Genomic DNA, 25,625 nt, shown 5'->3' on the forward strand with positions numbered 1-25,625 from the left:
ACAGTGGTAACTGCAAAAAAGGAAGACTGTTCCAAGGAGAGGACATCCCCGGTGGTCAGAGGCTAAGATTCTGTGCTCCCAATGCTGGGGGCCTGGGTTTGATCCCTGGTCAGGGAACTATATCCCACATGCTGCAACTAAAAACGTGTATGCCACAACAAAGAGCCAAGATCCACTGTGCCACCACCCCTGAGACCTGGCACGGTCAGATCAATGAAAACTAAAACTCCCCTGCTCTCACTCTCCGGGAGCAAGCTCTCCTGACTCCTTGGGGGCACATCCTTCTGAAGACGTTTTCTTTGCTACATTCACCTATATAGTAATATGTCGTATTTATATAATTCTGTTTAAAGTTGGTCATCAGAGCAAACATCTTGTGTTGCAACATGCTGTTTTCTCCCCTTTTGTTGCATTTTTCATAGTAATGTCTAGATTTTATTTACTTTCTAATAAAAATAATCTTTTTATTTAAAAATAATTGTAGGGTCACATGCAGTTACAACCCATTCTGGTATTCTTGCCTGGAGAATCCAATGGACAGAGGATCCTGACAGGCTACAGTCCACAGGGTTGCAAAGAGCTGGACATGACTGAAGCGACTCAGCATGAAGACAGTTATAAGAAATAACATGAAGAGATTCTGTGTATGTTCTTCCCCAAGGACAGCATCTTGAAACACTGTAGTATAATATTGTTATTAGGATGTGGATATTCATACAATCTGTCCATCTTTCCTCCATTTCCTCAGCTTTACTTTTTGTGTGTTTTTTTGTTCTATGCTATTTTGATCACATTCAGGTAATTTACCATCTTCAGTTGCATCTTCTCAGGCGGAGGCACACATGTAACTAAAGGCCCCTTTCAGTCACTGGCACAATGCTGCCCAAGAGAAAACACGAAGTGAGCCTAAAACGAGTCACCTGCACACTTTAAAAATCTCTAGCAACCACGTTTAAAGGGTGAAAGTGAAAAGTGAAAGTTGGTCACATAGTCATGTCCAACTCTTTGCGATCCTATGGACTGTAGCCCACCGGGTCCTCCGTCCATGAAATTCCCCAGAGTATTGGAGTGGGTTGCCATTTCCTGCTCCTGGGGACCTTCCCAACCCAGGGATCGAACCTGGGTCTCCTGCATTGCAGGCAGATTCTTTACCAACTGAGCTACTAGGGAAACCTCATTTAAAGGGTAGAAAGAAGTAAATCTAATTTTAATAATACATTTCACACAACCCAGTATATTTCGACAGGCAATCACTGTAAAGACTATTCACCGGATACACTGCATGAACTTCTTTTGGCAATGAGTCTCCGAAACTCCATAAGTCCACTTCGCCCCCCCTCCCCCTGGTCCCAAGTAGAGAACATGGTTCACAGCACCTAGGAGGCTCTGGGATGGAGACACAGCTCCCGCCCTTGATGCGAGACCACAGACGCTTCTAACACCGTGAGGTGTGCCCGCAGCCCAAGGCGTGCAGGAGCCCTGAACACCTGAGGGCGGCTCCACGGGGTCTGTCCTCCAACCCGGTACAGAGCCAGAAGAGCCCAGGAGGAGCCCCACGTGTCTGGGTTGAAGCAATGGCGGTAGTGAACCTGGGATCCAGGAGGAGGGGCGCTTTGGAGACAAGGCCGGGGCTGGTCTGGGAGGAACCTTAAAGAGACCACCCCTCCCACCCCCGGCCCTCTCCCAGCCATGGGCACCGGAGGCAAGGGAAGGCGCTCTGCGGGAGGTTTCCCTGGCGATGGAGGCTACCGGGACCATGGACAAGGTCACTCCAGGAGAGGAGTGCGAAGCAGTGGTGGAAAGGTGGGAGGGGACACTGCCTGGAGCACCAGCATCAGGAGGTGCCGAGGGAATCCGGGGGAGGACTGAGGTTAGAGGGGCGCGGGGCATGGGCGAGCGGGTCCTGGAGCCTGGGTGATGGTGGGCCACGTGCTGACGTGGCTTCAGGTTCTTCAGGGCCCAATTCGAAACTCCTTGTCAGCGTTGAGGTTCGGAGAGGGCTCAACCTCCCTTCCCCCGATCTCCCATTCTTCCATCCCTACCTTTTGGATTAAAATTTCAGCTTGTTAAATACACGTTTCCCTGGTGGCTCAGATGGTAGAGCGTCTGCCTGCAGTGTGGGAGACCTAGGTTTGATCCCTGGGTAGGGAAGATACCCTGGAGAAGGAAATTGGAGAAGGAAATGGCAACCCACTCCAGTATTCTTGCCATGGAGAATCCCATGGACAGAGGAACCTGGTGGACAGAGGAACCTCGTGGGCTGCAGTCCGTGGGGTCGCAAAGAGTCGGACACTACTGAGCGCCTTCACTCATTCAAATATACACTAACATCACACGCACACACACACACACACACGCATACATCCTTCTCCCAGCTGCCTTTGGAGCTTCTAGGATCGCAGGAAGCCCTGACTTCCAGGAGCTCCGGAGGGGAGCTTCCTGAGAGTCCAGAGCCCCGGGGGTCAGGGTCCTAACTGGCCGGCCGGCCGGACGCCGCAGCCCCAGGGTGTTCACCAGCTCGGGGCTGGCACGCGGCCCTGGGGGGCGGGGCGGGGCAGGGGGCGGGGCCGCCGGGACGGCTGGGGGCGGGGCTTCCTGCGTCACCGCCCGCGCTCCGCCCCCATCGGCCGCCCGCGCTCGATTGCTCTTGTCTGGCGGCGGCAGCATGGCGGCGGGGGCGGCTGAGGCAGCGGCGGCGGTGGTGGAGGTCGGCTCAGCTGGGCAGTTTGAGGAGCTGCTGCGCCTCAGAGCCAAGTAAGCCAGGCGGCGGGCGGCAGGGGTGAGGGGACGCGGCGGGGGCCGGCCTCACGGGCGCACTGCTCGGCTCCCTCACGCGCGGCCCAGCCTGGGCGGCCCGGACCCTGAGTCCGGGTCCCCGCCCCGGTGAGGGAGCAGGTCCACCGCAGACCCAGGTTTCGAGGCTCCGGGCGCCCCGCGGCGCCAGGCCCGGCGGCCCCGGGGGGCGGTGACGCGGGGCCCCAGCTCCCGGCCGAGGGTGGGCGCGGAGACCCCGGCCCCTCGCCGCGTCGTCCCGGGCGGGCGCTGCAGGGAGGCCGAGCGGGGCGGCAGTTGGCGTCTGAGGGCGCTCGTGGTCGGGCCGCGCTGCCTGCCCGGGCGCTGGACGGGCTCTCCCGCCTCCTGAGCGCACTCCGCCGCCCTCGGTTCTGGTTTGGCCCGGCTGCCTCTCGCCTGGGGGGAGGCCTCAGGAGAGCCGCGGGGTGCGGTGGGCCCGTTCGGCGGTACCCGGAAACACCGCTCCCCGGCCCCCGACTTGCGGGTCAGCGCCGGCGGGCGCGCGGGGCCTCGGGGCGGTCTCTCCGCCTCGGCTGAGTCGAGCCCTCGCCTGGGCACCCGCCCGGCGCTCAGCCCCCTGCCAGCCCTGGGCCGCCCCTGCGCTCGCGCCCGGGTCGGGCCGCGGTGTCCTCTGCGGTGAGAGGGGTCAGGGCCGCGGGCGGCGCGTGGCCGGCGGGCGGGAGCGCCCTCGGAGGCTCCGGGGGCAGAGAGCCTGCGCGGAGCTCAGGGCGGTGGGGCGTGCGGACCTGATGCGGCCCCGAGTTTGAGCTGGAGGCCGCTGGGGAGCTCCCTGGGAGCGTGGCAGGGGGCGGGTGCCGAAAAGTGTTCATCAGAACTGCTGCTTCGGCGTTTCAGGTTCACTTGGTAAATTGTTGAAAGAGGTGGGCCCGGGGAGGCGGGTGCGTGGGGAATGACGTTGACTCATTGATGAAACGGGATGCGGCCCGGAGGCGGCCTCTGGAAGGAGCCGGGCTTGTGTGGATCTGTCCTTAATAAACGGGCTTCCCTGGTGGCTCAGACCGTAAACTGCCTGCCTGCAATGTGTGAGACCTGGGTTCGATCCCTGGGTCGGGAAGATCCTCTGGAGAAGGAAATGGCAACCCACTCCAGTACTCTTGTCTGGAAAATTCCGTGGACGGAGAAGCCTGGTAGGCTACAGTCTTTGGGATCGCAGAGTCGGACAGGACTGAGCAACTTCACTTCACTTTACCCATCTTAAGTAAACAGCGCCTGACGTCATGAGGACAGAAACCCGAAGCAAACATAAACGCGGTCACCCTCTCCCGGTGAGGATGGAGACTATTTTGCTGTTTGTGTGTTTGGCATTTTTGATCCTGTGTTATTTTTTTTTTTAACGTAAAAGTCCTTTAGACGTCGCAGTCGGTTAAAATGTCAAGTGTTAATACCGTTTGGATGCGTTCTTACCACTGGCCTGTAGGTGACATGATCCAAGTACAGAGCAGTGGCAAGAACGCATCCAAATGGTATTAAGTGAAATGATGCCTTTAGATGGGCACGTGGGAAGTGGTGCTTGGCATCTGGGGAAGGAACAGATCTCTGCTCCTTTTGGTGGAAATGGCAGCATTTCAGAATATGAAGTAGTACTTGTTAATGCTATTTAACGTCTGTTTGACAGATCATTGCTTCTCAATTTAAAAATTTCATGTGAATTGAAAATGTATTTTGCCTAAGTTATCACATGACTTAGGTTTATATGTTTATATGGTTTATATGTTAGTCTACACAGTTGGGAATAATTAAGGTTTGCAGAATAATTAAGGTTTTGCCCATTTGTAAAATATTTAATATAGTCTAATACTACATGATTTTAATACATGGTAGTTAGTGTTATCTGTACAGGAATAACTTCAGGAGCAGAACATCTGAAATAACAGTGAGACAGCAGTTTATTGACCACTAAATATTTTACTGACAAAGAACGGAGGTTCATTACATTGTTTAAAAGCACAGTAGTTAGGATTTGAGAAGGCAGTGGCACCCCACTTCAGTACTCTTGCCTGGAAAATCCCATGGACGGAGAGCCTGGTGGGCTGCAGTCCATGGGGTCGCTAAGAGTCCACACGACTGAGCGACCTCACTTTCACTTTTCACTTTCATGCATTGGAGAAGGAAATGGCAACCTACTCCCGTGCTCTTGCCTGGAGCATCCCAGGGACGGGGGAGCCTGGTGGGTTGCCGTCTGTGGGGCCTCACAGAGTCGGACATGACTGAAGCAACTTAGCAGCAGCAGTTAGGATTTGAACCTCGTCTTCTCTTAAAGGTTTTTCCTTAAACAGTGCACCCTGCACATTGAGCTGTCCCTGAAGATGGAGAGAGCAGTGGGCCATCAGGAGAGGGTGACAGCATTTGTTTGTTTCAGGTTTATGTCCTCATGATATTAGGCGTTGTTCACTTAATTGGAAAGTAGAAGTTAAGCATCTAAATTTGAGAATAACGTGGATAATTTAAAAGAACATTAATATCATTCTTTAATATTTTTAAAGGGCTTACATATTTTTGTTTGATCTTCCCAACCTCTCAGGGTATTATTGCTGTTTCACAGATGTGGAAGTTAAATTACTCTTCAAAGCCGCGTTAGTAATGATGGAATTTAAGTTGTATATGTGTACTTTTTCTTTTTACTTACGTTGGCACATACTGTTAAAAAGTTTTGTAACCTATTTAATTTTTTAAAAATGTACTCGTTGTATTTTCCCATGTTATTAAATGTTCTTTGAGATACAATTTTTAATGACTTTATAATATTTTATGACCATTAATAAAACTATGTTGTTGAATAATAGATTTTTACAGTTATTTGCTATGTAAAATACTGGGGAAGTAGTCATATACATACATCTTTGTCTCTTTAATGACTTCTGTAGGATAGATCCTTGAAAGTGGTACAAGAAATTTGTGAAAGTTTCCAATTGAACTTTTACCAGTGGGATATAAAAGTGTTGTCTCACTTTATTCTTTTTATCATTGAATATTTTGATTTTAAAAATCATTTTTCAGTTTGATAAGAAGTGTTAATGTAGTCCAGCTTCATGCGTGAGAGGAAGAGGAATCAGTAACTGGTGAAGTATCAGTACTTCCTCCATCGTCTCTGCCCATGCGCCGAAGCTCCTGAGTTCTAGCTCCAGTGGGGCCCGTGGAGTGGGGGCCTGACTGTGTGTTCCTCCCCTGCCTTCGGTGGCTCTTCCTTTGGAGCGTCCTGCTTTCTGTGTCCCAGGCAGCTGTCCCTTCTTCCTCTGTCCTGGCTGTGGCCCTTGTCCTCTATTTTCCTTTGTTTCAGCACAAGACCTTGCTTCCTGCCTGGGAAAACAGGACTTCAGTAGCCTCATCAGGCTGCTGCTTCTACTTGCCCCTCCCCCAACACAACAGATTTGCTTGTAGCTTTTCCCACTGTAGGGGCTTCCTGGTGCCTCAGACGGTAAAGAATCTGCCTGCAATGCAGGAGACCCAGGTTCGATTCCTGGGTCAGGAATATCCCCTGGAGAAGGAAATGGCAACCCACTCCAGTATTCTTGCCTGGAGAATCACGTGGACAGAGGAGCCTGACGGGCTACAGTCCATGGGGTTGCAAAGAATTGGGCACGACTGAGCAACTAACACTTTCTTTCACTTTACCCATTCTTGATTCCTTTGTTGCTGACCTAGAGGAGACTGTCTTCTCGTGTTGAATTCTTCTCTGCTCTAGATTTCCCTGTCCTGCCACCTCTGAGAGCTTGAATCTCATGTCTTCAGCCTCTCCCTCTCACTTGCACTGTCCCCTCACAAAATAAACTGTGAAGATGTTCTTGCATTGATAAAAGCCCATCCCTTGATCTGTCTGGATCCTCGCTTTCTCTCTGTTAACAGCCCAGTCTCTTACCTAGTAGGTTCCTAGCAGTTTCCTTCTTCATTCTCAGCTCAGTGGTCCACACACTGCTTCTCTCACCTGCTGAAATGACTGCCCACTGCTGGTCACTCTTCCTGCTCTGTTTGATGGTTGTCCCCCTCCCTTCCTGACTCCTGTGAGACCCCTGAACCTTCTCTGGTCTACTGCCAGGACTCCTTTCCCTCCGTCGCTCTTGACTTGGTGGTGACGAGCCCCAGAGGCTCTGCCCTTGGCCCCTTCTTTATTCTCCGGCGTGGATGAGGGTGGTGCCCGCTATCTCTTGATTCAGAGATCTGCGGATCAAGCGTGGACTTCTCTCCTGAGCTTGACTGTCACTAACAGCCCACTAGACTTCTTTCCTCCCAGGTTGCCAGCTTCTGGACTGTGAATCGTGGCGAGTGCCACCACGACCTAAGTCACTAAGCCAGAAACTTGGCGGTACTGGGCCCCTTCTTTTCTCAGCTGTATTGTTTTAATGGTTTAACGGTTGATTACTTCTTTCCTTGCCCAAGTTTAATTGTCCTTGTTTTTTTCCTCCTTGTAACATATTTTTCAATGTGTTTTCCTGAGTTTTCAGATTTTTTGTAGTTGAAAGTGAAACTCGCTTGCTCAGTCGTGTCCTAAGTCGGGTCCTACTCTTTGCGACCCCATGAACTGTATAGTCCATGGAATTCTCCAGGCCAGAATACTGGAGTGGGTAGCCCAGCCCTTCTCCAGGGGATCTTCCCGACCCAGGAATCGAACCGGGGTCTCCTGCATTGTAGGCGGATTCTTTACCAACTGAGCTATGAGGGAAGCCTTTTTGTAGTTGAGAGAGATTGTATTTGAATTTGAGTTTCCCAGGTGGCGCTGATGTTAAAGAACCTGCCTGGCAATGCAGGAGCCATAAGAGACTCAGGTTCTCTCCCTGGGTCGGGAAGATCATGGCACCCACTCCAGTCTTCTTGGCTGGAGAATCCCGTGGACAGAGGAGCCTGGTGGGCTCCAGTCCATGGGGTCACAGAGTTGCACACGACTGAAGCAACTGTTTGAATTTATAATTCTGTAAAAGTGAAGGGTTTTTCAGTTGAGTATGAGGTTAGACTTAAAGGTATCTTTGCCAAGGTAGTTTTATATGAAAATAGTTAATAGATGTATACTGAGATTTCTAAGGATTTTATCAACAGTTTATTAGTCCACTATTCTGTCTGTTCATACTGTCAGTTTTTAGAAAATACTTTGTAGCATAAGAAAGTTTGTATAAAAAGCAGTTCTATTTTTTTCCTTGTTTTCTGCTTATATACTTCATTTGCCCCATTTTATTCCTATTCCTATGATCACTTCATCACAATACCATGTTTAAAAATACTAACATTAATAGTAGTAACGCATATATCGTCATTTTTCACAAACATTGTGCCCTGACTGCAGAAATCTAGTTTCCACAGGGTCTCAAAATAGAGTTAATTTACATGGCTGGTAGTTGAGGTGGATGACTATTCAGAACCACTTCATGTGAGCTAAGTATTAATTCAAAAAATGTCATTAACTGGAAAATTCATCCAAAAGAAGTCCTTGAAATCATATTTCAGCCTGTGTTTAATACAAGATTCTAGCAGTACAAAAACAATTCAGGCGGTCCTTGAAAGGTTTCTTTGGTAATAGAATTTATCCTCATTTGCTTATTTCTAAAGCTACTGTGTTTTCAAAATCTGTGTTTTACGGATTCACAGGTCCCTTCTTGTGGTCCATTTCTGGGCACCATGGGCTCCTCAGTGCGCTCAGATGAACGACGTGATGGCAGAGCTCGCCAAAGAGCACCAACAAGTTTCATTTGTGAAGGTACTGTGTTTTCAGTGTCATGTCTTAGGGATTTAATTCTGATTTATGGGTTAGACTACATTTTATTGACATAGAAAGGAGCGGTGGTGTGGGATTCCTCATATTCATAGGTAGTGTTGGAATCTGTTATTTTCACAGTAGATTATTCTTAAAAACCTTAAAATGGTTTTATATTTTTCAAGCAGGGAGTGGTGTAAAACTCACTACCCTTTCCTGAATACAGGCTTGGGTGGGAGGACAGGATGGGCAGTCAGGAGAGGGTTTATGTGGGCACTCGCAGGTGAGATCATTCATTGTGGGTAATTGTGGTTTTGTACAGTAGAGATGTTAACAAGACTTGCTTCATTGAAAAGCTAAGTGGGACGTGGAAAGTGATTCAAGAAAGGTGTGTGAGGGCTGCAGGGAACGGGGGTAGGGGGAGCTCGCTGCCAGGGGTCCGGTAAATGCAGGCTTGCAGGGAAACCAGAGTCTCTCTGTCGCGCTGGGGAAGCAGAGGGAGAAGGAAGCAGCCTGGCTGCCTTTGTTTTCATTCACTTTGCGTGTAGCCTTCTTTGTCCTTGCTCTGGTGCTCCAGCCTCCTCATTCCTGGTGTCTTTCTTGGGTGGGCAGGGCTAGGATAATGAGAGTTACAAAGGACGAGCTCACTTGGTTTTAGCACATTTAATGTATCAGTCAGGACTTAATTGAGGCAACATGGCCAACATGTGAGTTGAGTGTTTTAGAAATGAACTTTTGGGAAGGGAGGCATACCCTATATTCAGAAGCTGAATCTTTAGGTTTTAAAAAAGCAGACAAAAACCCTATTTTAAAAAATAGCTAGAGGATATGTTGGCAAGTATATGGAGTTAAAGGTGATGTCAACTGTATTTGTATGTGTGCCTCTTTTTATGTAGACTGAAGACCCAGAATTCTGACACATTAATTTATTTGTATAGCAGCTGATATACTTTTCAGACAGTTTCTGTTTAAATATGTGTCCTTTGAACAGGTATTGATTGTGTTTAGATGGTTCAAAATCAAAACACTGCAGGAAGAAGTCCATTGAGAAGGCCCAGCCCACTCCCTCTCGCCAGCCTTGCCGTCCCATCCCATAAGTAGCTCTTCTATTAATCTTGTATGAATTCTTGCAGTGTTTCCTTAAGCAGATAGAGCATGTATGAATAGTTAGCTTTTTAAAGTTTAAGGACTTATTTAAAATTCCAATGAAATGTGTAATGTAACCTTAGAATACAACCTTAAAATGTCCAATATAAATAATAGAAGTGGACATTAAAACTGCATGTTTGGTCAGTGATAAAAGATAACGATTACAAGTGAAATAAATGATTAAACATTTCAATCGTAAGATTAATCAAGACAATGGTAATTGTTGTAAGTCTGCTTTTATGTGTATCACGTTACTGGTTTAGGTAACGCATTGTTCTTAGCTGCCATTTGAATGATTTATTTAAAGTGACTATAGGATTACTTCTCACATCAGTACCGGACTCGGCAGTGAGATTTTAAGTTGTTCAAGTGCTTAAATGTCTCGGCAAGCCAAGGGTTGGGAGCCCTTATCTGCTGGGGATACCTGACCCCGACTGTACCTGCCGTTCAGAGAGGGTGGCAGGTTTCCATGGGTAGTTTGCGCAGGTGTTACTTTCTGGGAGGTCACTCTGTGGCATAGTGTTTCTTTTCTTAGACACCTTCAGAGGCAAAGATCATTTGCATGGAGTTCGGAAGGTAGGTGATTTAAAGGGCACAGTGCTGAGCAGTAGCCAGCCTGGGAGAGGTGAAGTGCTTGAGAGCGGCGGTGGCATTTTCCAGAGGAGGGGCATGTGGTTCAACTACACACAGCTTACTCGGTGAGAGCTCTGTGACTCTTCCAGTCTATAGAAGCGACATCCTGGTACTCTCTGTTTCTCACAATTTGATTTCTTGGTCTTTTTGTTTTTTTAACGACTGCAGTTGTTTGGCATTTTTGACTTGAAGTATAGAGATTAGTTCATTCTGTGACTTAGATTTACAGAACCATTGCATAGAACGATCTTAAGCACTGTGTTTTTAATACTTTAATTCTAAAGTTTTGTGATCATCAATTCCTTATTTTGTAGAACATGGTAAAATACCATCTGAGAAAACCTAGCATACGTTTTTTTTGTTTTTTAATCCTAGTAGTTTGTGCCCATTGGAATAGGTTGCTGAAAGGCAAGGTTTTCACTTACTGTGTTTGAATCCCCTCACTTCCTGGACTGATGATACGGCGATAAAGAATGTGTGCTCCTTACTGGTGCCACGTTTAGGCTGCCTGCCGTTGTGTTCGCCTGCATTGGCTGCCCCGTCGGTCGGGTCCTGGGGCTGGGTTCTTCCCTGACTTCACACCTCCAAGGGCTTGGAGGACATAGGTTAGTTATGTCTGTTGCTTGAAGTCTCACAGAAACCTTACATTTATTCAGAATAAGATTAAATAGCTAATTAAAATGTCAAGTGTCTTTGCATTTCAAATTATGTAAAGTCAGTTTGTTAGCACTTTAACAACAATGGGATACACATTTATCATTAAATCAAAATTGTTTGGTCAGTAGACTATTTCAGGATACGGTGTCTGGTGGTGGTGTGGGAAAGAGGAAGAATAGTTTTGGGTGGTGAAATTGGGGCCACTGGTCAAATTCATGGTCCAAATCAAAGCCATTTAAAAAAAAATTAAATTCTTATATTTGGTATTATTATTACTTTTGCTTTTAAAGTAAAGATTGTGTGTATTTAAAGTGTACAACGTGATGATTTAAATCAAACCCATTTTGTGTGATGTCTTTTCTGCGTACCCCCGTGACTTTTTTTTCCCTTTCTTCTCTGAGCTTAGTCTGTTCCATTGGCTGGACTGTCAGGGAGTCTCTTGTGTTTTCATCGGCTCTGTCCTTGCGTTTTGTCCCTGTTTTGTCCCCTTCTTGACTAGGTGGTGAGACGCTTGAGGGCGGGGCCTTTACCTGGTTTGCTGTGTTTAAGTTGCTTTTCTTTGTGCAGGTGGCTCCCACCTCACGTGCCAGCCCTTTCTCCTCTTTATTCCCTCCCCCTAATTCTAGCTGAGGCCTACTAGGCTCTGATACTGAATGTACCATATATTGCACTTTGGTACAGAAATTTATTCTTGAAGTCAGACTTAGCAACGACCTGGTTGGTGAGATTTAGTATTATTGTATTTCATTTACTATTAATCTTGTTTGTATGGTAGCTGTTCTTGCATTTTATGTGCATGGTATCTTCAGATATGAAATCAAGAGTACAGAAGGAATTATATACTTACATTTTTTTTTTTGATTCCTTAAAAAGGAATCTTTATAGTTTGATATATTCTTAAATGTGCCACCATCTTAAAGAACAGCTTACACTGTAATTTCTAAAGGTCTGTACAGTTAGTATAGATAATTTCTGTAGCTTACACTGTTTAAATTCGAAATAATCTTTGTGAACAATGTGTTTAAGCAGAAAATGTAGGGCAGTCTCCAGAAGGGTGCCAACTAGCTGTAAAACTAGGTATTGGCTAACTGGCTGTATAATTAGGTATCGGCATCGGCTAACTGGTTGTATAACTAGGTATCAGCTGAGTATCTGAACTTGTTTTTTGTGTGTGTCAGAATATTGATCAGTTTATTTAGTGTCTTACAGAGCATATGTAGGATTCCATTTTTTAGGAACTATAGAAATGTCTCTCAGATAATTCTAGTAGGATGGTTAAATCTTAAAAATAACCTAGTTTTAATCTGTGCTGTCTTGGTAAAAAAAACAAAACAAAACATAATTAACATAGTTTATTAGCTGTTACTGGGTAAAGTTTGGCAAAGTATTATAAAAAGTTATTAGAAATGTTCATTTAAATACTATTTTGAAATTTATGTTTGACTTTCTGGCAAACAAAGAATTTGACTTTGAAAAACTCGCCTTTCGTAGCACGTCACAGAGTGAAAAGAAGTCCTGTGTGAGGCGTGACAGAGAGTCCCAGAGTGTCAGGCGCTTTTGTTTGCTTGCTTGTTTCCTTGAAGTCTAGTTGATTTATATTGAAAGGTTGAGTTTTCTCATCCTTGCCTTTACCTTGGAGCCTCTGCCGCCACTGGCGAGTAGTCACTTGTGTTTTTGGCTTAGGAATAGTGACTACTGTTCAGCATTCTGTTTCTTGGACACTCAATTGTATGCCACACCGGATGCTAGTTACTGGGAATGCAGGACAGTAAGGGTGTAGACAGTAAATGGGTAACACAGTGCCAGGGTAATCTCAGGTGGTGTGAAGTTCAACAGAAGAAATAAATAGGCAGGCTGTGAAGAGGGGTCTTGGGTAGGCGGGGTGCTTTTATGTAGGTTGTGCTGAAAGCGTGTATCTAACAAGTGAGAGTTAAAAAACGCAAAGATGACAGTCACTGGAAGTGCTGGCAGAGAGCCTTTAGGTAGAGGCTTAGCAGGTGCAGACCTCAGAAGAGCAGTGGGCGGCCAGCGGGGCTGGAGAAGAGGGAAGGGGTCGAAGCCCTGACCGGAAGCTGCAGAGGCAGGGAGGGCCACGTGGCCTTGTGAGCCATGGTCGAGTTTTGGTTTTATTGCAAGTGCAGTCTGATGCAGTCTGATTCCTAAGTCGATTACTGTGGCTGCCACATGGAGAATGGTTTGAAGTGGGTAAGAGTACAGACTAGAAGCAGGTCTACCAGTTAGGAGGCTGTTTCACTAGGCCAGGTAAGAGATTTCTTGGACATTAGTGGGGAGATTGTTGAAATGCTGTTGTTGTCTGCGTCGGCTTATATTTTAGAGGGGGCACCCGGGAGACCTCTTGATGGATTGGATGTCAGGGTGGAGGAAATAGATCAGTTAAGATTGTCTCCTTTTTGATCTGAGCAGCTTGGTGGATTAAATGAGATCGGGTCTGCCCTGGGGAGGAACAGGTGCAGTGGGAAATGTCTAGTGGGGATCTGCGGGCAGATGTCGAGTGTGTGGCTTGGAGGTGAGAGGAGAGGTTTGTCCTGGGTAGAGGTTGGGTGGCGGTGCCATACTGGAGTTCCTTAGAGCCAGGGTGTTGCCTGAGACCACTCTGCTAGGAAAGTGAGTATAGGTAAGAGAAGCAGGTGCAGAACCAAGTCCTGGGATGTGCAGCAACATCGTGGTTGGCAAAGGTGAAGGAGGAAGCCAGACACTCAGGCCAGGAGTTAGAGGAAGAGAAGACACGGAAAGCCAAGGGAAGGGAATCCGAGAAGGCAGCTGTGGTCATGCTTACTGAGTGAGACTGCAAGGTCAGTAAAATGAGAGACGAGGAGGAACCATTGGGTGTGGTGAGCTGGTAACAGGGCTGTGTAGAGTGGACTGTGCCTAGAGCCAGACTGCCTCACCCCCCGCTCGGCAGTGAGGGACCTAGAAACGGGCTGCGATGACAGCACCCGCCGTGAGGGCCCCTGCGGGGGCTCAGACGGTGAAGATCCTGCCCGCGGTGCAGGAGACCTGGGTTTGGTCCTTGGGTTGGGAAGCTTTCCCCAGAGAAGAGATTGGCTACCCACTCTAGTATTCTTGCCTGGAGAATTCCATGGACAGAGGAGCCTGGCAGGCTACACTCCATGGGGTTGCAAAGAGTCAGACATGACTGAACGACTAACGCTCACTCGCTCACTCACCGTGAGGATTAAATGAACTCAGTATGTGAATGCACTCAGAATGTTGTCTGGCTTAGAGTACACCATAGCTCTTAGCCATTACCATCACGGTGGTCTTTGGGGACCCCTGATATATCAAAGGAGATGATGGAGATTCCTTCCGTCTGGATTCATCCTGCTGTAGTAGAGCTCCCCTGCCCTCCTCCCCTCTCCACAGACACACAGCACCCTGGGTGGGAAGGGTCCAAGTTTGAGATTGACGGTGTAGGAAGCACGTGGTTCCCCCAAGGCATTCTGGCTGGGAATCCATTCTGGAAGTGTCCATGTCTGTCTGGTCCTGAAGTCATATATAATCCTGTCTTTTAAATTTGCTGTTTCTTACTTGTTGTGGTAGAAAAGGTAACCGTAGCATAATGAGAAAAGCACAGGGTTTGTCGTCAAACAGACATGGGTTGGTTTCTCAGCTCTCCTGCTAATTAACTGTGTCTGGAGTGACCTCTCTCCTGGCCCCTGTGGAGCTGAGATGATAACGCGGGCCCTGCTTTCCAGTTGTGACAAGTCTGGTGTACAGCACAGAGCAGGCCTCCAAGGAAGGTAGCTCTTATTGGCCATCTTTGGTCTCTTCAGAATGTAGAAGAAAATTGAAATTAAAAGTTTTGAATATGTATGCATTTATCTTCTACTTCCATTGTTATAACTGTTATGTTGCTTTACATCCATCAGAAATATTTCCAAGGAGTTTTAGTGCTGTGAAGGTTTTCGGACTTCAGCTGCCCTTGCTATTCTGGGGAGCGGCTTTGCCTTTAATGGCCCTCCTGGTCTGGACTCAGGAGGATTTGCCTGTCACTGTTGCCTTTGTCTTATTAAGCTCCGTCTTCTGGGAGCTCATTTGAGGGGAGGCACGTGTAGTGATCCTCCTGGCTTCAGCAGGAATTTTGAGAGCATCATTTGCTTCCCAGAAGAGTTGTCAGTAAGGGGCCCTACTGGAAACCAGCAGACATATGAGAAGAGATCAGCTTTTAAAAGCATATAGGAATTTGATTTTATGAGTCAGGATGTGACTTGTTTTGTTCTGTTTAAGACTCTGTTATCTTGCTTCTACTTAGTAGCACCTGTTTTTTGATTCGTATTACTTTTCTGTTAGAATCCCGGAGTGCGAGTGATGGGGATCTTCACTGAGCCTGGCCCAGTGCCCGGAGTGTGGGGGGCACTTACCAGACGTTAGTGCTGCCTCGGTCACCACCTTTCTGCTCTTCTTTGGTCTAGTGTGGAGTTGTCTGAAAGAATATGGTACAGAAGTTCCTTAGACTTTAGAAAGAGTATCTTCTGAATAGCTGTCTCCAAATGCTTAACCTTCTCTTTGTTCTTTTTTTCAGTTTTATTGGACAGTTGACATTGATTTTAAAATATATGTGGTTTCTTACATTAAAAATGAAAATAATTTAAAGTATTGTTTCAAAAGGGTGTTCTAAAGAAAATAGAATTAAGGCGGTAAAAGAGCACCCAAGAATATACGAGATGGACGATACAAGCCACAGACATGGGATAGCCTCCCCCTGTGTCATGGTCATTTTTATGGATAGAAACAGTGGATTGGTTAAAGCTCTGGATAAAGATAGTATTTTAAGCCCAGTGGAAATCTTTTACTCTTGGAAAAACACAGTGTATATATTTTAAAAATTCTTTAATAACATAATTTATCAATAAACTTTATTTCCTATAGGTATAATGTGGATACAGATTTTTATTGGTTTTAAAAGTTTGTATTAGCATTGACAGTCCTGTGAGGGAAAAACACAATGTATCTTGATTTTTCTCAAAGTATCTAAAGTCCACATAAAAAGCTTATAGTAATTTTATTCTCATTTAGAGAACGTGTTACTAATAAATATGTTTATGTGTCAGATATCACATCAGATCTTGTTGAAGGGCTTCAAGGAAATTTTCAAATAGAATGTGGTCATCTTATTTAAAATGCATTTAAATGTATGAACAGACCCAGAAGCAAGTAACCTAGCAAGATATCTATCTGCTTAGGGTTCAGCAGCCTTGCAGGAGTTAAAAGTAAAATTTATCAGACATCAATAGTTTATTGAAGAAATACTCCTTTTTGCTTCATAATTTGCAGAAGGCTGCAACTGTCAGTCATGATGTACTGCCTCTTGAAATTAGTCAATAGAGCAAACAGCAAGAATTGCTGTGGGCAGAAAATAAGCACTGTAATCATGACATAACTGGGGTCAGTGATTTATGGATTTCAATATAGTAGTAGCTGCATATGATTGAAAATTTACTAGGTCACTAGTGCACCAAAAATTTTATTCACAGCCTCCAGGCATCTTTTGAAATGTGCAACAAAATAAAAACCTCTGAACCTGTTTTGACACCGCAGACTCAGTGGATGACATGCCAGCCCAGTGAGTCTCATTTAAATGTAAATGTGTCATAAACTTTTGTACTGTGCTCTTTTAAAAACGTCAACTACCTTAAGGGATAATGCATGTGAAACTGATTTACATGTGAAGTAGTTAAAAAGAGAAGACCTTTTTATAATCATGCTTAAATTCTTTTATTTTAAAGTTGGAAGCGGAAGCTGTTCCTGAAGTATCTGAAAAATATGAAATTAGTTCTGTTCCCACCTTTCTGTTTTTCAAGGTAAGGCTAAAGATGGTGGAAGAGATTGCGGAGTACCGCGGGGCTGCCTTCGCCGGTTCCTTTCCCCTTTCCCCTGATGCTGAGCACCAGGTGTTTGCCTGCTCCTCGCCCTGACCTGTCTTGTAGTCTCACTGCTTGCTTGCCCTTGGGGTCCTGGGAAGGTGACACGGACTGTGGAGGTCCACCCACCAGAAGGCATGGCTGTAAACCCAAACTGTTCCCTGAGTTGGGTCAGAGGTTGGTTGGTTGGGGCATGTGCTTGGGTATGATGAAACATCTTGCTGCTTCTGGTTTGATTAGTGACTCTCTTAGGAAGTGGGTGCAAATCTGTGTTTCTGGGCACCCCTGGGTGTCACCAGAGTTCCCCAGGTACCTCATCTGTACTTCATAACAGCTTGACCGCAGCGGGGGTGGGGAGAGCCTGTCTGATCTGGTTTCAGGAGTGGTGCTGCCTTCCCAGTGTTTCCAAAAAGGAAAAAAGAAACCAACTATTCATTTCTAAAATTGACATGCGTGGCAGGCAGTTTGTAATCCAAATTTCAAAAAATTTCTCCAGTGATAGTGTTGACCTCTTTAAATACTGGCTAGAGCTATGGACTTGTGCTTGTTATAATTTTGGAGCCTAAAATAGATGATGAAGAAATGTACACATACTCTGAATGACTTCTTTAACTTTAGAATTCTCAGAAAATCGACCGATTAGATGGTGCCCATGCCCCAGAGTTGACCAAAAAAGTTCAGCGACATGCGTCTAGCGGCTCCTTCTCGCCCAGTGGTAGTGAGCACCCGAAGGAGGACCTCAGCCTGCGCCTGAAGAAGTTAACCCACGCCGCCCCCTGCATGCTGTTCATGAAGGGGACGCCTCAGGAGCCGCGCTGTGGTAAGGGCCTGCTCCAAGCTGCGCCACATGTGGCTTGGGCTCGAGACCACGTGCTCTGTGCAGACTGCGCTGGACACCTTCTACCGATGCTTGCGATCAGACACCCTTAGAAGAGCAGAAAGGTTGTAATTTCCAGTGGACTCAAGTTAGGTGACGAGAACTTGTTTGCAGTGTAGACTTGGGGAATGTTGAAATCAAAAGACATCTTGGAAATCATCTAATTCAAAACCTTTGTTGTCTGCCTAATTCCCAGTGAAGGCGATTTGCCGTCACTGAGTAGCAGAGTTGGGATTGAGTCCTGGCCACTGTATTGCTGTCTCCATTAATAGGCTTTTGGTCTGTTCAGTTAATCTTGCTCTTAACACTTACCTTCTCTTTCTTGGCAGCCTCCTTTTATTCGTATGGTTCAGATTCAGCAGTTCAGAAATGCACAGAATTACGGTAGTGTTCCAGTGTCCACCCTGTATGCTTTTGCCTCCTGTTGTCTCTCAGTGTCTGATGACACTGTTCACCCATTGCTGTCATTTCCAGTTCATTGCTTCTCGGGATTTAAAGATTGCTAATTCTGTGGCTGACAGTCACTCTTCCCGTCTTGCCTCAGATGTGCATGGAGTGTTGTCCTTAAGTAACTTTCAGAGTCATTTGGCCCCTCAGGTGTTGGATTCATATTGTGTTCTTTTTACTGTGCCTCGTGTAACATTATTATGCTGCATAATCGAGCATTTAATGCCTTTCGATGATGCTGTTGAGAATCTAAGAATGTTGCTTTAACTGCGCAGGAGGGATTTGTTAAAGATAGGTGGCAGGGAAATTAAATGTGTTATTGATGTCATTACTGCATGTCCAGTGTGACTTTATAAATACAGCCAAACTTCCACTATAAAGTTAGTTACAAATTCTTCCCTGTATAGTTAGCAAATTACCTATTAAATTATGAAAAAGTCTAGTTTTAAATGTAAAGTTTCACGGTGAATTCTGTCTTAGAGAAAGAAATGGTTCCTTTCTTTCTCAGTTCTGCTTGAAAATTTTCCTTGCCAGCAGTTACGTGTCAGATGCCTGCTGTGTATATACGGAAGAGCTAACTTAGTCCGTGTGAGAGTTAACCAGAGGGAGCCGCAGAGAGGCTCTGGGTGTTGGTGGTTTGTTCTTGATGGATGCTGGTTCGCCTCTCCCCGTCAGGCAGGGGCGCTGTTTCTGGCACTCTCTGTGCTGACCTCATGACAGCAGTCCCGTGGGTCCCAGTCAGGACCGTTATCAGGCTGTACGGCGCGGAGCAGCCTGCATGACAGGTTATGCACAGTAGGCCCACAGTAAAACCAGTAGCATGGTATCTTCTTTGGGAGCAGAACACTGATACTCTCTTAATTAATCTTCTGAATGAAGAGCTTCCCCGGCAGGTAAAACTGGCAGTGGTGAAACTGCAGTCGGGGAAGGTGGTCTGAAGCGGCAGCGGGGAGGGGTGTCCTGGGATGCCTCGCAGACCGGATGCCGGCTGGCGGGCCGCCTGTGACTGTGCTGCCCTGACGCCTCCAGCTTCACGTCGGCCACCCTCCTCGTGCCTGCAGTTCTTTCTTCATAGTGTCAGAGGTTGGAGTCAGCCTCGGAGAGCCATCCAGATGCGGAATGAGTATTCAAATAAAATAGAATTACACTTAGAAGTAATCATTTTTCTGCTTACCATTTACTTTATTAGGCTGAATTTATGAGGTATTTCTAGCCGTCTTTATATTAACCGCCTGAGTGGCATTTAGAAGGCTGTACAAATAATGAGTTAGAATGAAAAAGAAGCTTGGAAACATTTCAGAGCAATATATTATTGCTTTATATTATACACTATAATATACACTATATTATATGCATTTAGATAATATTTGGAAGATATAAAAAAGATTTTTAGATACATATGATAAACACAGTTTCATTCTTCATTATTTTTATATATATGTTATATAGAATGTTTATAACTACATTTTAGTAGGCTTTTCTGTTTCCCAGTATTTTGGTTTCTGTGACAGCATGTCTTTCTATCACATATAGTAAATAGATTATTTTGGAGTATTGGTATTCTTTACAAAAGCATCTAGTTAAGGCTTAGTCGGGAGTCTTCTGCTGTGACTGTGCCCTGCTGCTTCCTTCACTGGGGCTGCTCTCTAACTGTTTGTCCTTGTCTGTGTGCATGGCTCCATACACTGTCTTTATCTTGAAACTGTTCTCTTACAGGAACATACACAACTTTTACCCTCTTCCTTTCTGAGCTTGTTTAGTGGAAAATTGCTTTTGCTTTTCTGATGGTACATTAGAGATGAGGCCTAGGAAAACTCTTCTTTATCAAAGAATGGCCATCAGCTCCCATGAACTCAGGTGGCTGGTATTTCCATACTTCGCACAGAATTCACTTTGAAAGCACTACTGTCATTAACACGCATTACTCCCTTTGGACTCCCTTTGGGAGTAGAGCTACACTTGATTTTTGATTAGCGGGTCCACACCTTGCATTCAGTAAAACAGAAAACCGTGAATGAATAACACTTAAACTTCCTATCAAGGAAACCTTGAAAGCCGTTTGAGCGTCTGCCCTGGATTCTCCTTGGACTCAGCCCAGCCCCTGCACACTGCACATCTGTCTTCTCAACCCTAACTTTTGGGCTCTACCTGTAGTATGCTTAGTGTCTCAGGAGCCTGGCATGCTGATAGGGTCTCAGTCGTCAGAGGATTAGACTGTCCTTTTTCTGTGCTGCCCAGGAGGACAGGAAAGAAGGCTGTCGTGCTGTAGGATGATTTTTGAGGAGCACTGAGATGCACATCTTTTAAAACAGAATGATACATCCTTGATCTTGCAGGTTAATTAAGTTATCTGGGAGCTCTCAGGTCTGTTTGCTCTGACAGCGCTTTTAGTGAAGCAAAAGGTATTTGAACCACAGTGCAGATATTTTCCTGCAGTGAGTCATCTAATTGGGTTTTACTTTTTAAATCAGACATGGAAACATTACAGATTCCAAAGCATTCTTTAGGGTTTTATTGTTGGTAGATAGTGATGAAATGTGGCAGTTAGGCTCCTTATTCATGTCATCTGTCATGAGTGGAAATGATTGTGGAGAAAAATGGTGGTTCTATAACAGTTAAACATGGTTTTTCTATTTCTAAATAGTTTTACTGCATTCATGCATTTTTCTTAAAAAAATGTGTGTAAATATTTTGTTATTAAAGCCTTCTATTTTATCCTTAAGCATAACATTTCCAGTCTGTCACTTTAACCCTTAAAAATGAAACACTACCAGTCAATCTCTCTAGTCTGCATGTAATTGCCTAAAGCAAAAATAAAGCTTTTTCTCAGTCAGTTACAGTAGAAATGAGTTAATATATTGGCAACAGAATAACCATCAGCAATCAGCCGTTAGCTGTTTACTAATGAACTCCCAGATGAATGAAAAAATTTCAGAATCAGTGTTTTACTTCAGGCTGTACATGAACTTAACACTTCAGTTGTGGGAAAAGCAACTTACATGCTATACAAATAAACACTGGTGCTTCATCCCAGTGAATGGCAGATCTCAGATGTCTGGAGCTCAGTTATAGATCCACATTCTAATAGTAAAAGTGCTTTTGCATGACATCAGGTAAAGCCTATTCATGATTTGATTTTATTTAAAAATAATTGCAGATGCTATTACCTTCTAGGAATTTTGAATCTGAAGAGTAGTTTATTTTCCAGTGGATTACGACTGTATTTGGGAAGAAGAATGATGGAATGTGAATGAGTGGAGTACAGAGTGTTGAAAAACAATCAGGAAGAATTAGCTTATAGGAAGAAAAATACCCTCTTTTCAGACAAGACTAAATAGGTTTATAAAAGACTGATATGCACACTCTTATTCTTCAGTACTAAGGTCATAGTAAGAAAATGGTGTCAAAAAAGCACAGAACAAAAATGTGTCACAAAAGTGTAATAAAATCAGGGAACATGAGATCGTCACTACAGTGTGGTTAAAAAGAAATCACATTACGTGCTTTGGGGAATAGAAATAGTTTTAGAAAAGAAACTGTCAAGTAATGACACGGGACGAGAAAGGATACTGCCAGTCTACTGACAGTTCATACACAACATAGAGGAGATGCCTTTGAAATTCAATGTGCTATGTCATTTTAGACTAAAAGAGAACATATTGCTTTCTTGATTTTTGATGTATTCTATTTAGGGATGATGAAAATTGAGAACTATTGAAATGGATGCACAGGAAGTCGTAAAAGGACAACAGAGACCAGACAGAGTTGGGTTTCCCAGTGTGGTCCAGTCGTAGTGGAGAATAGCAGTTGTAGAGTTTTCTCTTCCACCTACTGCTGCTTCTCACAGATTGACAGAACAGCAGAGCTTGGGGGCGGGGGCACTGGATGGGTGCCCGGGCCAGTCTCCCGATTGATAGCAGAGTGCAGGAGGGCGAGGTGGCCTCCAGGCCTGCACGGGGCCTCCGCTCGGTGAGCGCAGCTGGGCGCCTGGGCTTGAGGTCTGTGTTGTTGGGCCGGCACCGTTTCCTCTGCTATGAAAACATACCTAACATTGAAGAGGAGCTCGGATAAATAAACACACCTAAAAAAACTCTGGTTCAAGGCCAGAGAAGGGGTTCTTAGAATTGGTTTCCTCCTTACACACTAGTCAGCCATGCTAATCATCGGTAAAACAGAGGTAGATTGTCTGTGTTCAGTAGGTAGTGTACACTCTGAATTAACATAAAATTGTGTGTATGTGAGAGAGAGAAATAAAGTTCTTTATTTTCTTTTTCTGTGTGCAGGTTTCAGCAAGCAGATGGTGGAAATTCTTAACAAACATAACATTCAGTTTAGCAGTTTCGACATCTTCTCAGATGAAGAAGTTCGTCAGGGCCTCAAAACCTACTCCAGCTGGCCCACCTACCCCCAGCTCTATGTTTCTGGAGAGCTCATAGGAGGACTTGATATCATTAAGGTTAGAAGTGAGAAGACCATTGTAAAGAATTTTCATGTTTATTGTTGTTTAGTCGCTAAGTTGTCTCTGACTCTTTGGGGGCCCCATGGACTGCAGCTCACCAGGCTCCTCTGCCTGTGGGATTTCCTAGACAAGAATACTGGAGTGGGCTGCCGATTCTTCCTTCAGGGGATCTTACCAACTCAGGGATCGAACTTGTGTCTCTTGCAATGTCAGGCAGGTTCTTTACCACTGAGCCACCAGTTTGGTATTTTCGTATTTAAGCGTACTTTTATAAGTGCTGTATTAAATCAAAAGTATACATTTTTGTAGAATCTACATTTATGAATCTGGAATAAATACAATATTTCCGATTCACTCCTGTAAATTCACTAATGAATTTACTAATAGGTGATACACTGATATTATGGTATGACTGAGGAGATTTGTTACAATAAATGTATAAATAAACATATGTGTTTATTTTAGGAGCTAGAAGCATCTAAAGAACTAGATACAATTTGCCCCAAAGCCCCCAAGTTAGAGGAAAGGTAAGTGTGTTTAAAGTTTCAGTTTGCTATTATTTTAAAAATATTTTTGAGTTTTCAGTTTTTGTATTACTCTTTCCATATGGAAATCAGAGGTTTGCTATTGTATGCCCAGGTCATAATTGTTACATTGTTACAAAGTTAACCGTGCAAACTTGGAAAGGTCTCATTTGGACTAGAGAAAATGTTGCACCAGTTTGATGATTATGTGGAGGATATTCTTGGTTTTGTAGAAACGTCACTGTCACCATGCAGTGACCAAATTGCAGTTCTCCTCTGCATTTTGGAGCTGGGCTCCAGTCTTGGTGGTAGGTTTTAGCGACAGTTCTGCTCACGGCTTGAAGCTGCTCATGGCTTGAAGCTCACGGCCTCGGGCTGGCTGCTGTCTCCATCTTGGTAGAGCTCTGTGAGACGTGTTGAATGTGGAAGGCAGAGGCTGTGCGTGGAGGTCATGTGGAGACTCTGGGATTTCTCATTGCCGTTCTTAGGACCGTAGTAACTTAAAATTGAAGGAGGTTTTGTTTGGAGCTGTGAAATTGCTTTGTCTTATGAAGGGTCTCAAGCTGCTTTTAGAGATTCTGTCTTATAGAAAGTTTGGACTTGGGTCTGTAGGATTTTAATTTTAATAAATATTAATTGTAGTAAGTAGTTATAATAAATATTAATGTAGAGGATTAAAAAGCAGTTTATTTTCAAATACAGCAGCGTATCAACCATTCATAGTTGGGGCTTGAGTTTATAAGGTAAAACTTTCTCTCGTAATTAATTTTCTTCTCATTTAACATTTTGGGATTTTCTGCACATGTTCACTTACCTGTTTTGGGTAGTACAGTGCTCCTCATAGTTGGCGTGTATGTCGAGCTGACCTGGAAGTGCCACGTGCTCTCAGATGGCGTGCACCCTCAGGTGGCGTGCACACTCAGCGTGCACCCTTTGTGCCTTCGTGGCAGGCAGGTGCGGCTCCAGGCCCCTGTGGCACTCTCGTGTCCTGGGCTAGGGTTTGCTCAAAAGCCTGGGTGGCTCGACGAGGGCCGTGGCCTCAGAAATCCGTCTCCAGATGTACTTGTGTTTTCTTAGTTTACTTCCCGTGTGTTGAGCGCACCTTTGCTGTTGTTTGGGTCCCTGCTTTCATTAGGCTGCTCTTTCCTAATTTGCTGTGTTCAGGCACTGGAAGATGGCTGGCTGGAATTATATAGAAGGTAGCAGGCAGTACATTTTGAGTCATAATTTAAAGGGCTCCTGGAAAGCGCGGTGTCGGGCCCGAGTCCCTGGCCTCGGCCACGTCTCTGTGGCACAGAGGGGCCTGTTTCGGTTCCCTGGATCCCAGTAGTTGGATCTCCAGGTGAGGGAGTGGGCGCTTCCTGAAAAGTGGCTGCTTGCACCATGTGAGAGCGTGTGTCACGCAGCTTTGTGCATGATTTGCGTGCTTCATTTGTGAGACCATTTTCCTCTGAGGAGATTCGGAGCCGCGAGTGTTCCAGAGTGTGTGGAAGGAGGAGAGCGCAGTGCTGTGACTCCCGTGGGGCCCCTGGTCCTGATGGAGGTGGGCCCTGAGAGCCACTGTGGACTCCAGGGTGTGTGCAGATGGTCAGCGTTCCGGACAGCAAGCTGGATCAGGAGGTTTGAAAGATGGTATAAAGTTGAGAGGAGAGCATTAGACTTCAGCAACTGATGCTGAGCGTGTCTCCCTGCGGGTGGGACCTTGTGGGTGTGAAGAGTGTGGGGCTGTGCTGGCCTCGTGATGGGAAAGGACACACGAGTCTAGCTCTGGGAATTCCGGGCGGGCTCAGCCTGTACGTCCCTTATTGAGCAATTCCTTACTGAGTTGGTTATTATTATTTTTTTAGTTCTGTGAGTTGATGGGCTTAAATTTGCAATTTGAAGGCACATTCGTTGCCTTAAAAAGCCATATCGTGCTTTACAGTGGCTTAGGGAGACGGTGAAATAAGGGGAATGTCAGTGCGTTTGCTTGTTTAATACACTCAGTGCTGTGAACTCTCATCCTGCCGTCCCTCAAATGTGCACGCTATCTGCGAAGCGGAGCGAAAGTGGTGTTTAATAATTGAGCTGAGCCCTTTCATATCAATTTTCTCTCTTCAGGCTCAAAGTACTGACAAATAAAGCTTCTGTGATGCTCTTTATGAAAGGAAACAAACAGGTAAAGAACTCAAAAATGGTTTTATTTGTAATTTCTTTTGATGTTAACATCTGCAACAAGGGGACACTTAAATCTTTTTTTCCTAGCTGTAGCTAATGAAGCTGTAGTGGTAGCAGGAAGTTATCCAGGCCTTAATTGGTGCTTATGGAGATCAAACAAAGTAATCTACATTTTCCTTGACTTTATCATCAACATCTCAGCGGGGTGCATTTCTTTCTGCTGCCAAACTTTGTCAGCGGACGTGGTCAGCACTGCTAGCACTGGGCGGTTCCGTTAGCTGCTGTCTACTCCCAGAGCGTGCACTTCGGGGCTGGGAACCTCACGGTTTCTTGGTTTGCAGCCCTG

At 45.4% G+C, this 25,625-nt stretch overlaps 1 protein-coding gene across 2 annotated transcripts in view; it reads left to right on the top strand.

The window, feature by feature from the left end:
• Nucleotides 1-2,649: 2,649 nt before the first annotated feature.
• GLRX3 (glutaredoxin 3) overlaps nt 2,650-25,625 on the top strand; it is a 31,230-nt gene continuing 8,254 nt past the window's right edge. The window contains exons 1-7 of one of the 2 annotated variants that reach the window (XM_086378153.1): nt 2,650-2,754; nt 8,389-8,497; nt 16,681-16,755; nt 17,434-17,635; nt 22,423-22,595; nt 23,064-23,125; nt 25,223-25,280. In XM_086378153.1, the coding sequence (XP_086234279.1) occupies nt 2,666-2,754; nt 8,389-8,497; nt 16,681-16,755; nt 17,434-17,635; nt 22,423-22,595; nt 23,064-23,125; nt 25,223-25,280 (768 nt within the window). In that variant the 5' untranslated portion in view covers nt 2,650-2,665. The remainder of the gene's footprint in view (nt 2,755-8,388; nt 8,498-16,680; nt 16,756-17,433; nt 17,636-22,422; nt 22,596-23,063; nt 23,126-25,222; nt 25,281-25,625) is intronic. The other variant, XM_086378154.1, reaches the window with a different exon arrangement.

The sequence above is a fragment of the Bos grunniens genome, chromosome 26 (assembly GCF_055505025.1).
Source record: "Bos grunniens cultivar Pamir isolate PY7600 chromosome 26, Bosgru_T2T1.0, whole genome shotgun sequence".
Lineage (NCBI taxonomy): Eukaryota > Metazoa > Chordata > Mammalia > Artiodactyla > Bovidae > Bos > Bos grunniens.